This window comes from Schistocerca cancellata, chromosome 3 (assembly GCF_023864275.1).
Source record: "Schistocerca cancellata isolate TAMUIC-IGC-003103 chromosome 3, iqSchCanc2.1, whole genome shotgun sequence".
Taxonomy (NCBI): Eukaryota; Metazoa; Arthropoda; class Insecta; order Orthoptera; family Acrididae; genus Schistocerca; species Schistocerca cancellata.
The window spans coordinates 743,350,342-743,366,728 of NC_064628.1; the positions used below are offsets into that span (position 1 = coordinate 743,350,342).

Here is a 16,387-nt window from a genome sequence, read left to right on the forward strand (position 1 = left end):
GACGACTGCAAAATCACTGAGGCAATAGCAGCACGGCTGGTGAATGTGCGGCCATGGAGAGTGTCTTTCATTGTTGGAAAAACCCAAAAGTCACTAGGAACCAGGTCAGGTGAGTAGGGAGCATGAGGAATCAATTCAAAGTTGTTATCATGAAGAAACTGTTGCATAATGTTAGCTTGATGTGCGGGTGTGTTGTCTTGGTGAAACAGCACACGTGCAGTCCTTCCCGGACGTTTTTGTTGCAGTGCAGGAAGGAATTTGTTCTTCAAAACATTTTCGTAGGATGCACCTGTTACCGAAGTGCCCTTTGGAATGCAATGGGTAAGGATTACACCCTCGCTGTCCCAGAACATGGACACCATCATTTTTTCAGCACTGGCGGTTACCCGAAATTTTTTTGGTGGTGGTGAATCTGTGTGCTTCCATTGAGCTGACTGGTGCTTTGTTTCTGGATTGAAAAATGGCATCCACATCTCATCCATTGTCATAACCGATGAAAAGAAAGTCCAATTCATGCTGTCGTTGCGCGTCAACATTGGTTGGCAACATGCCACACGGGCAGCCATGTGGTCGTCCGTCAGCATTCGTGGCACCCACGTGGATGACACTTTTCGCATTTTCATGTCGTCATGCAGGACTGTGTGCACAGAACCCACAGAAATGCCAACTCTGGAGGCGATCTGTTCAACAGTCATTCGGCGATCCCCAAAACAATTCTCTCCACTTTCTCGATCATGTCCTCAGACCGGCTTGTGCGAGCCCGAGGTTGTTTCGGTTTGTTGTCACACGATGTTCTGCCTTCATTAAACTGTCGCACCCACGAACGCACTTTCGACACATCTATAACTCCATCACCACATGTCTCCTTCAACTGTTGATGAATTTCAATTGGTTTCACACCACGCAAATTCAGAAAATGAATGATTGCACGCTGTTCAAGTAAGGAAAACGTCGCCATTTTAAGTATTTAAAACAGTTCTCATTCTCGCCGCTGGCGGTAAAATTCCATCTGCCATATGTTGCTGCCATCTCTGGGATGTATTGACAATGAACGCGGCCTCATTTTAAAACAATGCGCATGTTTCTATCTTTCCAGTCCAGAGAAAAAAAATCGGAGGGCTTAGAACTTGAATGCACCTCGTACAATGGGACAACCAGGATAATTCAGTTTGTGGATGTTGGGGAGCATGTAGAAGGTGGGAGTGCAGGGTGTCATTTGGGTGAGAATGAAAATGAATTTAGGGGAGATTTTGGGAAGGGACTGAGGTTTTAAGCAGGGGTTGGAGGTTTTTTAGACTTATGGGATAGGATCACTCTGGCACAGTTTATAGGTGGAGGAGTTAGATAATTGGCAGAGGCCTTCTGCCAGCTAGCCACTGCATTTCATAACAATGGTGGTGGAACCTTTGTCTGAATGTAGAATAATTAGATCAGATTGTTTTGAGATTGTGTGTGGCTGTCCTTTCTTCCCCTGGAAGGTTTGTGTTTCTCAGAAGGGACTGGGGGAAGCATAGTGAGGGCAAGTTGCAGGTAAGGAATTCCTGGAAGGTGACCAATGGGTGATGGGTAAGAGGAGGAGGGGGATAATGATTGCATGGTGGTATGAACTGGGACTTATCTTAGAAGAAAGATTAAGGAAAGGCAAACCTAGGTTTCTAGCATTTGTAGACTTAGAGAAAGCTTTTGACAAGGTTGACTGGAATACTCTCTTTCAAATTCTAAAGGTGGCAGGGGTAAAATACAGGGAGCGAAAGGCTATTTTCAATTTGTACAGAAACCAGATGGCAGTTATAAGAGTTGAGGGACATGAAAGGGAAGCAGTGGTTGGGAAGGGAGTGAGACAGGGTTGTAGCCTGTCCCCGATGTTATTCAATATGTATATTGAGCAAGCAGTAAAGGAAACAAAAGAAACATTCGGAGTAGGTATTAAAGTCCATGGAGAAGAAATAAAAACGTTGAGGTTTGCCGATGACATTTTAATTCTGTCAGAGACAGCAAAGGACTTGGAAGAGCAGTTGAACGGAATGGACAGTGTCTTAAAAGGAGGATATAAGATGAACATCAACAAAAGCAAAACGAGGATAATGGAATGTCGAATTAAGTCGGGTGATTCTGAGGGAATTAGATTAGGAAGTGAGACTCTCAAAGTAGTAAAGGAGTTTTGCTATTTGGGGAGCAAAATAACTGATGATGGTCGAAGTAGAGAGGATATAAAATGTAGACTGGCAATGGCAAGGAAAGCATTTCTGAAGAAGAGAAATTTGTTAACATCGAGTATAGATTTAAATGTCAGGAAGTCGTTTCTGAAAGTATTTGTATGGAGTGTAGCCATGTATGGAAGTGAAACATGGACGATAAATAGTTTGGACAAGAAGAGAATAGAAGCTTTCAAAATGTGGTGCTACAGAAGAATGCTGAAGATTACATGAGTAGATCACATAACTAATGAGGAGGTATTGAATAGAATTGGGGAGAAGAGGAGTTTGTGGCACAACTTGACAAGAAGAAGGGATCGGTTGGTAGGACCTGTTCTAAGGCATCAAGGGATCACAAATTTAGCATTGGAGGGCAGCGTGGAGGGTAAAAATCGTAGAGGGAGACCAAGAGATGAATACACTAAGCAGATTCAGAAGGATGTAGGTTGCAGTAAGTACTGGGAGATGAAGAAGCTTGCACGGGATAGAGTAGCATGGAGAGCTGCATCAAACCAGTCTCAGGACTGAAGACAACAACAACAACAATGAACTGGGGGAGGCAGGGTTGTTCAATACTGGGATAGGTTGGTTTTGTTTGGTTGGATTGATGGCAAAAAAGCGTTTACATTGCAGGGATTGGGTGAAAGAGAGTGGGTCTTTGACAAGACCAACATGATTAAATTTGGGTGTAGTGCTAAAGGTGAGGCCTCTGGATAGGATTTAAACTTCTTTTGGGCAGATGATTTTGATGGAAAGGTTAACAACAGTGTTCTAGGAATGTTTTGGTTCTGGATTTAGTGGACTGTTAGTAGGGAGTTTTGGGGGGATGTGGCAAGTTGAAAAGATCAGCTAGGAAGGGTTTGGGTGCTCTGAGGGGTTGACAAAGAAAAACACAGTGGGTAGGATAGGACTGCCCAAGGTAGCAGTAGGATGTTGGCAGATTGGATAACTTATGGAGATGGTGTCTGGGATGCTCCTCCAGGTGCTGGAGAGCAAGGGTTTCAATTTCAGGGATATGACATACATAGTAGAGACTGCACAGTAGCCGTCTCTTGTAGAGGAAGCAGAAGCAGTTCTGAGATGCCTGGAGGACATTGTGAAAGGAGGGGTGGGATCCAGAGAAAGGATTTTTTATGGTTAGCCCATTGGAGGGATCCCATAGCTTAGGTAGCATTTAAGGAATAGTATGTGTGATTGGGTATTACCCCAAGAGAGGGATACTTTTCTGAACTGGTGCAGAAAGATGGAGCATGGGTCCATTGCAGCAGACATGACATAGGGAAATGGGAATGATGTGGAAATGGGCAAATGAAGGTGTTAGGTGGTTGTGATGAGAGGTGAGTGGAAGAAAAGACATGTAAAACTATGCCCAAATATGTAAAAAAATACCCACAAATAGATAATAAATCTGTACTAATACCTAAAACATACAAAATCATGGGAGAAAAGGAACAGATAAAATATAGGAGTATGCCTACATTGGGACATGGGAACAAAGGGGGAAAATTGATTGGTTTGGACAAGGTTCGCAAGTATGTGTGGCACTTGTAGGTGTGGAAAACATGAAGCACATGAGGATAAGGGAGGAAATGTGATCAATGGGAATAATTAAAATTATGGGTTGGAAGAATTTGGTGCCTTAGACGTTGCACCAACAATCTGCACAATCACCTAGCCATGTGTTATGTGCAGATGAGATTGTTGATACAGTGTGGCTCAGAAGTCAGAGCATGTGCAATTTGGTAGGCAATGAAAAAACACAGGAAAGAAGGGAAGGGATGTACACTGAGAAGAGTAATGCTTTAGAGAATACTGACAAAGGAAATATCACAGGCTTGTGAAATTTTTGGTTGACCCAAAATTAATATGTGTATACATTCAGACTACAAATCTTAATACCTTCTAAAACTATTTAATTTACTTATGCAAAGTAAGAAGAAGGTGACTTGAGATGAAATGCAATAATGTATCATGCCTTTGTGTTATCACAGCAATCATTAAATGAATATTGAAGATAGTAAACACTGAAGTTCCTGTTTATTCATTAACAGTTTTCAGCAAAGAGAATGCAAGTAGAAGTATTGAATGAACTGTTAATGTCATAGGATTAAAAAATATTACATCTGAAGTAAATTTAAGAGAGGAAGAATATTTTGTCTCACCTGCGAGTAAAAAGCATGATGAAAAAGCACTTATTAGCAAATGGAGAACGTTCTAGACAAGAACATTTTATATTGTTTGTGTTTTTTGAAGCTAATAAAAACACAGATGCTGAGTGAAAGAGGAAAGGAAAATCTGTGGGCACAATATTTTTAAGGTATCAGGGAAATAATATGGTGAACAATTCTAAAGGAGAATTTTTGCATACTACAGAGCTATACATAAGAAAGAGATGTTTTGACTGCAAAAAAGTAATCAGAATGACTATGACATCCAGAAGAATGTATACAGAATGAACCTTCACTCTTCAGCAGAGATCAGGCTCCTAGGTTTGAGGCCCAGTTTGGCACACAGTATTAATCTGCCAGGAAGTTTCAGGAAGCTTGTATGCTTGAAAACTGACCACTGAAGTTAACCAGTGTTGTTGGTACTCCAATTTCAGGCTTCTGTACAGACTAAAAACCTCTGTTAGGGCTGTACACATGATTGAAAAGGAGTGTTAAGTTATTTAGATATTGATATTTCTGACAGAGCAGTAAGTTGTGAGGCAGTGAGTCATCATTCTTCTCACTGGCTTGATGCAGTCCACCATGAATTCCTGTCCTGTGCCAAACTTTTCATCTCAGAGTAGCAATTTCAGCCTACATCCCTGTCTTCTTCTGCAGTTACCCTCTACAGCTCCTTCTAATACCATGGAAGCTGTTCCCTGATTTCTTAACAGATGTCTTGCATTCCGGTCCCTCCTTCTTGTCAGTGTTTCCCATATGTTCCTTTCCTCACATATTCTGCAGAGAACCTTAACAGTCCACCTAATTTTCAACATTCTTCTGTACCATCACATCTCAAATGGTTCAATTATGTTCTTTTCCAGTTTTTCCATGGGTCATGTATTACTAGCATACAATGCTGTGCTCCAAATGTACGTTCTCAGAAATTTCTTCTTCAAATTAAGGCTTATGTTTGATATTAGTAGACATCTTTTCTCCAGGAATACCCATTTTCCAGTGATAGTCTGGTTTTTAACTCTTCCACGCTATGTCCGTTGTGGGTTATTTTTCTGCCTAGGTAGCACGATTTGTTAACTTCATCTACTTCATGATCTCCAATTCTGATGTTGAGTTTCTTACTGTTCTATTTCTGTTAATTCTCATTACTTTGATCTTTCTTCAATTTACTCTCAGTCCATATGCTGTACTCATTAGACTCTTCATTCCATTCAACATGTCCTGTAATTCTTCTTCACCTCCACTGAGGATAGCAGTGTCATCAACGATTCTTATCATTGATATCCCTTACTCCTGAATGTTATTCCCATTCTTGAACCTTTCTTTAATTTCTGACATTGCTTCTTTGATGTATAAACTGAACTGTAGGGGCAAAAAACAACACCCCTGCCTTACACCCTTTTTAATCTAAGCACTTCATTCTTGATCTTCTAGTCTTGGTTCTTGTACATACTACATATTACCTGTCTTTCCCTATAGCTTACCCCTATGTTTCTAAGGATTTTGAATATCTTGCACTATTTTACACTGCTGAACGCTTTTTCTTGGTTGATGAATCCATTGAATGTGTCTTGATTTTTTTTTTCAGTCTTGTTTCCATTATCAAACACGATATAAGACATGCCTCTCTGGTGCCTTTACCTTTTCTAAAGCCAAACTGGTCATCATCTAACAGATACTCAGTTTTCTTTTTCATTTTCCTGTATATCATTCTTTTCAGCAAATTGGATGTAAGTTATTAAGCCAATTGTGCGATAATTCTTGCACTTATTGGCTCTTGCAATCTTCTGAAATGTGTGGATCATTTTTTTCTGAAAGTGTGATGGTATGTCACCAGTCTCATACATTCTACATACCAATGTGAATACAGAGAAAAACTTTGATTTTATATTCTCAAATCTTTTAAGTTTCTCGTGATTCTACACCATAAATTCATAGCCGCTGTGAAAAACCCATAAGATCAATGCTAAAAATTCCCTGATTTTACATTTCTTGCTAGTAAGGCTTACCTCAATTCTAAGCTCTTACTTGACGTCTCGCTTGACTTTGTCCTGTTTCCTTCCTATTGACATTTGATGTGACTGAACAACTTATAAGTGACTCAAAAGACAATGGTTTGCACCACAGGTGGTGGCACAATGAAGGGAATATATTAGGCCATTTTGGAGATGGGAGATGTAAGAGACAAAATGCTGATGTAATCCATGATCAGTATTACCAATACAATTTGCAATGTTTAGCTTCACTGTGCAAATATGATACAACTAGTGCAAGGTTGCAGTGGTAATTGAAAAACAAGGCAGTCGACCGAAGTGTTCCGGACCCAGCCAATACGTGAAAGGGCCCAGGCAACACCTTTTCTTGTGCCACTTATAGCTCAGTCTCATCTTTTTGCATATACACTCCTGGAAATTGAAATAAGAACACCGTGAATTCATTGTCCCAGGAAGGGGAAACTTTATTGACACATTCCTGGGGTCAGATACATCACATGATCACACTGACAGAACCACAGGCACATAGACACAGGCAACAGAGCATGCACAATGTCGGCACTAGTACAGTGTATATCCACCTTTCGGAGCAATGCAGGCTGATATTCTCCCATGGAGACGATCGTAGAGATGCTGGATGTAGTCCTGTGGAACGGCTTGCCATGCCATTTCCACCTGGTGCCTCAGTTGGACCAGCGTTCGTGCTGGACGTGCAGACCGCATGAGACGACGCTTCATCCAGTCCCAAACATGCTCAATGGGGGACAGATCCGGAGATCTTGCTGGCCAGGGTAGTTGACTTACACCTTCTAGAGCATGTTGGGTGGCACGGGATACATGCGGACGTGCATTGTCCTGTTGGAACAGCAAGTTCCCTTGCCGGTCTAGGAATGGCAGAACGATGGGTTTGATGACGGTTTGGATGTACCGTGCACTATTCAGTGTCCCCTCGATGATCACCAGTGGTGTACGGCCAGTGTAGGAGATCGCTCCCCACACCATGATGCCGGGTGTTGGCCCTGTGTGCCTCGGTCGTATGCAGTCCTGATTGTGGCGCTCACCTGCACGGCGCCAAACACGCATACGACCATCATTGGCACCAAGGCAGAAGCGACTCTCATCGCTGAAGACGACACGTCTCCATTCGTCCCTCCATTCACGCCTGTCGCGACACCACTGGAGGCGGGCTGCACGATGTTGGGGCGTAAGCGGAAGACGGCCTAACGGTGTGCGGAACCGTAGCCCAGCTTCATGGAGACGGTTGCGAATGGTCCTCGCCGATACCCCAGGAGCAACAGTGTCCCTAATTTGCTGGGAAGTGGCGGTGCGGTCCCCTACGGCACTGCGTAGGATCCTACAGTCTTGGCGTGCATCCGTGTGTCGCTGCGGTCCGGTCCCAGGTCGACGGGCACGTGCACCTTCCGCCGACCACTGGCGACAACATCGATGTACTGTGGAGACCTCACGCCCCACGTGTTGAGCAATTCGGCGGTACGTCCACCCGGCCTCCCGCATGCCCACTATACGCCCTCGCTCAAAGTCCGTGAACTGCACATACGGTTCACGTCCACGCTGTCGCGGCATGCTACCAGTGTTAAAGACTGCGATGGAGCTCCGTATGCCACGGCAAACTGGCTGACACTGACGGCGGCGGTGCACAAATGCTGTGCAGCTAGCGCCATTCGACGGCCAACACCGCGGTTCCTGGTGTGTCCGCTGTGCCGTGCGTGTGATCATTGCTTGTACAGCCCTCTCGCAGTGTCCGGAGCAAGTATGGTGGGCCTGACACACCGGTGTCAATGTGTTCTTTTTTCCATTTCCAGGAGTGTATTTTTGATGTACTGTATTCAGCAACAAAATCAATCATCAACCTTTTAAATTCAAACAATGAGTCCTGAAGATTATGCTCGGTTATAATAAAAGAAAGGTCACCCATTTCCGGCTAGTGAATTCTTATTGGCTGGTGACCTGCTAAGACAGCCAACAGCCAGTGCAGCCACCACACCACGCTAACACACTTAAAATGAGCTCACATACTGGGTGTGTGGAAAGGGGGAGTGACCCTCCAACAACGGGAGTTCAAGTAGGTGTGAAAGAATTTTGTGAAGTGCTAAAAATATACTTTTCATGCAGATGATACATGCTATGACAGAGATGTCACACAGAAGTAGTACAAGCATTTTGTGATAGTACATTTTAAAGACTTTTGCATTCAAATCTGACATGTACAGTTGCAACAACTACATACATTACTCATGTATACAGCATATGCTTTGCACCACAGGTGGTGGCACAATGTGGCACACTGTGGATCGTAAAGATTGGCAGCAGTGATAGAGGGCTTGAAGTGAAACTGAAGCACATCATTATGAGCTTTCTTTCAAATTTACATTTTACACAGTGTACAAAAATTCACTGAGCCAACTTCTAATAAGCTTGTAATGTCAATTGAGGCAGCAAACTCATTTTTTCAGTCTCCGTTTATCTCGTCAAGTATAAAATAACACTTTAACAGTGGTGAACATATGAAGTGCAGCTCATAAGAGGAGCATTAAACAATAATAGCAATGGTGTCAAAGTATGTCATTAAGCAGATGTCCGCATCTATGGTTATGGTTTAACGGCTTAGCTGCTGTATTGTTTTTGGTGTAATTCAACATGTTCATCAATTTTTGCTTTTTTCTGGGTGAGTGTAAACAATAATTTCTCAAAAACATGTTTTGAATGTGTAATTTTTAGTCATAGCATGTCAGAAAACAGCTTGATTACGTTGTAGCAGATACCAATTTTAATTTTTTGATGAGTTTTTATTTGCTCTCACACATTTGTGATTCTTTAAGAACTGATGAAATTCATTACCACAAATTATTGTATAAAAATTGTGTTGTACATTTAATTTCCTTCGCAAGGATTGTGATTTTTAATCATATATGCCAATTACATGTGTTTTTCTAATATTTTGGGTGTTTTTAACATTTTCCTCAGTTCTACATTTTCCTCTTTTTTCGTTTACTTTTATATATGCTGAGTCAGTCCGTACAACAATCATTTCTTTTTCAATTTCTTCACATATTTCATGCAGCCTTTTTGCCTTTGCTTCCCTGCAATTCCTATTTATTTCATTTCTAAGTGATTTATATTTCTGTTTACCCGAATTTTCCTGAACATTTTTGTACTTCCTTCTTTCATCAATCAACTGAAGTATTTCTTCAGTTACCCATGGCCTTTACACAGCTTCCTTCATCATATCTATGTTTTTCTCTCCCACCTCTGTAATTACCGTTCTAGAGATGTCCATTCATCTCCAGCTGGACTGCCTACTGAGCTGTTCATTATCACAATATCTATAGCCTCAGATAACATCAAATGTATCTCTTTATTCCTTTGTACTTCTGTATCCCACTTGTTTGTGCCTTGTTTCTTCCTGACTAGTCTCTTAAACTTCAGCCTAGTCTTCATCATTAACAAATTTTGATCTTAGTCTATATCTGTCCACTGGGGTGTGTTTACAGTCTAATATCTGATTTCAGAATTGCTGCCTGACCATGATGTAATCTAACATAAATCTTCCTGTATCCCCTGGTCCTTTACAAATATACCTCCTCCTCTTGTGATTACTGAACAGAGTATTCACTATTACCATCTGAAATCAGTTAGTCTTTCTCCTTTCTCATTCCTAGTACGAAGCCCATATTCTCCTGTAGCCCTTCCTTTTGCTCCTTCCCCTACAACTGCATTCCAGTCCCCCATGACCAATAGATTTTCATCTCCCTTTACATACTGAATTAGCTGTTCAATATCCTCATATATTTTCTCTTCATCTTCTGCTTGCGACATCAGCATGTATACTTGAGCTGTCATTGTCAGTATTGGTTTGCTGTCAATTCTGACGAGAACAACCCTATCATTCAACTGTTCATAGAAACTCACTCTCTGCCCTATCATCCTATTCATAATGAATCCTAGTTCTGTAATACCATTTTCTGCTGCTGTTGATATTACTGTATTCATCTGACCAGAAATCCTTGTCCTCTTTCCATTTTACTTCGCTGATGTCCACTATATCTAGCCTGAGACCTTTTCCCTTTGCAGATGGTCTGACTTCCATACCAAGTTCAAACTCCTAACATTCCACTCCTCAACTCATAGAATGTTACTCTCTCATTGAACAGTGGAATCTCCAGGTAGGAATATCAACATCATAGGAAAAGACAGATTGCTACTTACCATAAAGAAGATACATCAAGTTGCAGACAGGCACAATTAAAAGACACTCACGTATAGCTTTCAGCCACAGCCTTCATTTCACACACACCATTCACACACACACACACACACACAAGTAAACACATCTCACAAAACATCAACTCCAGCATCTCCTTCACTGATTATTCAGTCTTTCTCTCATGGTCAGCTCCCTCTTGGCAGTTCCTCTCAGAGATCCACGTGGGGGAGTATTGAAGAATCTTTTGCCAATGGAGAGATGACCATGACACTTTTTTCAATTACATTGCTTGTCATTAATACAGTGGTTTCCATTGCCTTCTGCATCTCCATGCTCTTGATAATTGTTGATTCTTCTACCCTTAGGGGTAGTTTCCCACCTCAAGGACAAGAGAGTGCCCTGAAACTTAGTCTTCTCCTCTGCCTTCTTTGACAATGCTGTTGTTGGAGTGAGGGTAACAATAAGCCAGAAGTCGTCAGCCACCACTGCTGATGATTTTTATTCAAAATTTAGGCAGTGGCAGGGTTCGAACTTGAGACTGAGGACTTTTGATTACTATTCAAAGAGGCCACCCCTATACCATGGATGCTGTAGGAGATAAACAACAACTGTTTAATATGACTGAAGAAACAGCAGCTGTTTTTACAGTAGCAGGATTCCTCTCAATTTTATTGTGTTAAGTTTAGCCTGTGCTGGTACAAACAGTTACAGCAATATAATGGCAGATAATTCATTAATCCTCTTTCTAATAACTACTTCAGGTTCTTAACCTATATAGTGATTTGTTCCCCATTCTGAAGGTTCTTCTTCATCATGAGGTCTGCTGAACACAATGATTCAAGAATAAGTATTAGCATAAAATTTTTTGTACATGAATTTTATACCCAAACTGTTCCATCAATCAGTGATCTGTAGTCATCTAGGCCACACAGAGAAGAAAAGGCTGTAGTCTAGCTTACCATTTATTTTTGTAACTGGTGATGAGTATTCAGTGCTTCGAATTGCTGATTCATATTGAGATGGCAAAACTCCAGATGGTAACAACTGTAAGAAAGTAATATGAGGAGTTGCATTTGAGAGCACAATTTTGCCTAAAATCTCTCTTCCTTCTGTTGTAACGACACCTATTGCTTTACCTGAACTGTCAAGCAATATTTTTTCCACAGCCTGTAATCAGAACAAGTGGTTGTCAGAATTTTCTAGGAAACATCAAAAGAAAGTGACTAACCTAACTCTAGAAAATGTTAATAGTTAGTGCTATGTAACATAGTAAACTTAAGAAGTACTGTATATTATATATTTCAAACTCAATAAGACTGATACTATTCCTCAGATGTTGTCAATACATTTGAAATCATCGTCATATATTATGAGATGTGCACATGTACTGATTTTCAGTAGTAAGCTTAATAGGAAAGCACAACACTCAGAAATTTGGAGGAGCCAACTTCAACCCTCAATGATTTATGTATAACATGGCTTATTGTGTCAGAGAGAAAATTCAATAAAAGAATCATCTGTATCTACATCTACACTCCGCAAGCTGGCTTGCAATGTGTCACAGAGGGTACTCTGTATGGATTCAACTATCTCTAAGTTTATCTTCAAGGTATTTTTACAAGATTATGTATGAGGAAGTACTATATAAGGGGCTGTCAAAAAGTTTCAATTTGAGGGCATTGGTGCAGCATGTATGCAACCTAGTGTGACTCCAACATAGATATAAAAGCACCAATGTGTTTGTGGTAAATGTGGAAATGTGTACTATCATGACATTATTATCAAATGTGTCCAAAAAGGACCAAGATGCTGTTATCTGTTTCTCGACTGCCAAGGGACAAATACTGGTAGCTGTCCACTGGACAATGAAGAATGTCATAGTGCAGAATGTCTGTTGAAAACCACCATTGTGGAATGGTGCACTAAGTTCCATGCTATTTGCAATTAGACACAAGACACTAGTCATTCTGGGAGGCCAGCCTCATCCATTACGCCAACTCAAGTGGTCGATACTTGAGCACTTGCCGTCTAGTCCTGACCCCTTACAATGTATTTATCACACCTTCGTCCCTTAAAAAAGACCTTCAAGGGCCAAAGTTTCCTGTTGTATTAGGATGTGCAGCAGGCATTTATGGACATCCTCATGCAGCAGGATATGGTGTTTTACCGAATAGGTATCTTCAACCTGCTGCATTGGTGGGATGATTGCCTCAATGCTCACAGTGATTTCACCTGCTTGGCATACCAATTCTGGACTGTACAACCTTTGAATGTAAACTTTTTGACTGAACCCCATATTTTTGGCCATTCTTAGGATGTACGCTCTTGGAACTTTTAACAGTAAGTCACACTGTGATGCAGAATACCTTTCTTGCAGCATTTCCCACTGGAAATGCTTGAGTATCTTCATTAAACTTACTTGATTATTAAATGCACCTGTAATGAAACATTGTGCTCTTCCTTGGATATTTTCTATTTCCTCTATTGGCCCCACTTGGTAAGGATCCCATATCTATCTGTATCATAATCTATCTATATCATAATGCCTCAGGATAATTGCATTTCTCTGCAGTATTAATATTTTACTGAGATGTGTGTTTGCAGCACAGCCCCACAGTTTCACACCATAATAAAGCTATGGGTAGAGTCTACCATTATACAAAATTTTTAATGACTGCATTTGATAATTTTTATCCACAATGTTCCAGTTATGTATTTCTTGGTAGAATGATCTGTATGAAGTGATACGGAAAGTTATTGAGAGTTAAAATGTATGCATGCACCATCAGTCTGAAAGTTGCATGTTGTGATACACTGATGAGTGTAAAGGAGTTGTATATTTGCTGTGACGGCCCTGAATGCCAGCCATGGACTTGGAGAATCTCCAACATTAGACATCTTTTGTGAATTCTAAGGCTTCCCTTTCACTTCTGAATAACTTATGACAACATCTCTACTGATTTATCACATAGTGATATATCTGCAGTCTTCAGTTTTAAACCTCTTTAATGCCAATGTTTGCTGCATTCAACAAAAACTATTGAACTGTTCCCTACATTATTATGTATATTGCAGGTGTCAAATCCTCTACTGGCAGCCAAAGATAACTCCTGTAGATAATCTGATATCTTGGCCTTCTCAAGTGTTCTAGTACAGTTTTCCTGGTTTCCATTGAAAACACACTGAATTTAACCATATATTACAGTTATCTAACAGTATTTTGACACCTTTACTCACAAACAGCTTAAAATTAATTGATCTGAGTGTACAATTTTGATTTAGAAGAATCACCATATCACAATTCAGTAAATACAGAAACCCATTTTTCACATGTCAGTTTTTTGGACTAAAATTGTATATATGATCATACAAAGTCATTTGAGACCTTTTCAACATCTAATATGTTGCAGAGATTGTAAGAAGGAAGTTAATTAAAGCACTTACGTATTGAGATTTGTGCTGAAAACTGACATATGACCATAATCAAAACTGCTTAATCAATCAATTGATCAATGGTATTTTTGTTTAAGAGTACTTATCACTCTGTGAAAGCGCAACATAATAAGTAAATTTATTCCCTACTTTACTCTGCAGATTATGAGCCTGAATTAGTATGGCTAGCACCAAACTCTCATTTCTAATATTTAGTCTATAATTATAGATAGAAGAGATAAATTATTTCTTTTAGGTCACAATATAATATATATTTTAGAAGAAAATGTGAAAGTATTGCAGATGATGCTACTACCTATGAGAGTGTCAGTGGTGGTGATAGTAGTGGTAGTAGTAGTAGTAGTGGCAGCAGCAATAATAGTAGAAGTAGAAAAAGAAGAAAATCATGGTGATGATTAAGAAGAAACAGTAGGTACTGCAGCTGTCGTGCAGATATTTAAAGGACAAAAAAGGTAAAGCATTCATATGAAAATTTAAGAAAAAAATTTATTTACTTGCTATTATTACAATGCATTAAAAACAGTGTGATTGTAGCTTAACATTGTTTTTCACTCATGCCTTCACTGGTTTCAAAGTGAAGAGCTATTGCAAATAACATATTCAAGACATCTGACCCTCCATGATGTAGGCCCTGCATATTAATGACAGATTCAAGTGTCTTGTCTCAGTGAATCTTATCAGGCAACAGCAGGTAGATAAGATAAACTGTCAAGATAATATACTGCAGCTTGTTACATCAGTAGTTGCAGTACTGTAATCACAAGTGTTTATGAGTGTGCTACATTTGCAGTGAAGCTGAAACTGAAAAAAAACTTGATTTTTTATATGTGCTCATAACACAATACCATGGCAGGGCGAAAGTTCTTAAGTTTTTTCACAGATAAATCATGGTCCCCATTCTCATCTGACAACAGTGAGCAGCCTACAAGACGCAGATTATCAGTGTCAAGATCAGGGCGGTTTAAAGAACAGAAAAAGAGAAGACCAGCTTTGGAAGAAGTGACTTTCAACCCTGAAGAAAAAACAGAAAGTGTAGAAGCAGCCAAACAAGAAGCTAATGTTTTACCTAGTGATTGGGAATCAGTTGTTGAAGATATAGCAAATATAGCTTCTGAATATGATTCAAAAAATGAAGAGTTAGAACGTAGGCAGGAAACACTGAAAAGAATACGTAGTCAGATACAGTGTGAGCAGAAAGGTGCATCAACTTAATGAACCTCTCTACAATGCTTGCCTTAAAGTAAGACAATACTCTGAAAGTGGATCTAAGCAATGAGATATGGTACATCATGTCTGTACTTATATTTCATGTGAGTACCTTGCTTTGTGAGTTTATAACAATGCTCTCTAGCTTTGAGAAAGACTTCCAATTTCTTGATGCAGAGAACATAATTGAACAAAAAATATATTACACCCACAGTCTTTCACATATACATATGTGTATTTTTTGTCCTTAGTAGATGCTATAGATTGTTGTGCAGAATTACAGCACTGATTGTTTTTAAGATTTTACAGAGTTGAGTGAGTTTTGATAGAGATGAACAGGTGGTTGTATGAGAGTGTACAATAACTAGTCACAAGAGGTATTAGAGCTATCACTCAAGGATCAACTTCTGCATGTCAGTTGACATGCATGTTTTCCTGCATCTGTAGGAGGAGTTTAATGTGCTGTTGCTGATAAGGCCACAAGACAGGAGCTAGATGAGGAAAACATACATTGATGAAGTTCATTTGACATTCACTGAATTCTCATGAATTATAAACATATTTGGAGAAAGCTTTTCATCAGTGAAGTATGCTAAGGAAGTTTATATCCATGAGTTACTGAATTGTATTCATATTTAGTGCATGGTCTAGCAACTGCTTGTCTGAAACACTGTATCTCATCAAAATCTAATTTATTTATTACATTGCACAGAAAATTATCCCATTTTCACAGACAATTTAAAATCTGAAATGACAGTGATAATAAATTAGAATATTTAACAGTAAAACAAAATGAAAAAAAAAAGGAATATGTAAGAGAAGGTCAACAACTATTTTTTCAACTGCTTTTTCCATTTTCTACATGGATGTAATTTGTCATTGGAGTCTGTGAAAATGTTTCCTATTTCTTAGTATGAATGTGATCATTTATCCTAAATGGTGAAAATGTCTCAAACTATCTTTACTGTAATCATGCCACATGTGAGAAAAAAGAATATCTACTCAAATTATTGATATATTCATTTTTAATGTACAGGGCTGTGTTGTCATTGGTCTGGTGTGAAGATTTCCATGGCAACTGTCACAAGAAGTATAATATATACGTATGTAGCAGTGTTCATTGGATTCACAGGGCTAAGTCACAGCTCA

The 16,387-nt window shown here is 39.8% G+C and overlaps 1 protein-coding gene across 2 annotated transcripts in view; it reads right to left on the reverse strand.

The window, feature by feature from the left end:
* The window catches only part of LOC126175757 (pyridine nucleotide-disulfide oxidoreductase domain-containing protein 2-like), a 188,603-nt gene that overhangs the window by 59,001 nt on the left and 113,215 nt on the right, over positions 1-16,387 (reverse strand). For both annotated transcript variants that reach the window (XM_049922724.1, XM_049922725.1), the window contains exon 7: positions 11,539-11,746. In XM_049922724.1, the coding sequence (XP_049778681.1) occupies positions 11,539-11,746 (208 nt within the window). The remainder of the gene's footprint in view (positions 1-11,538; positions 11,747-16,387) is intronic.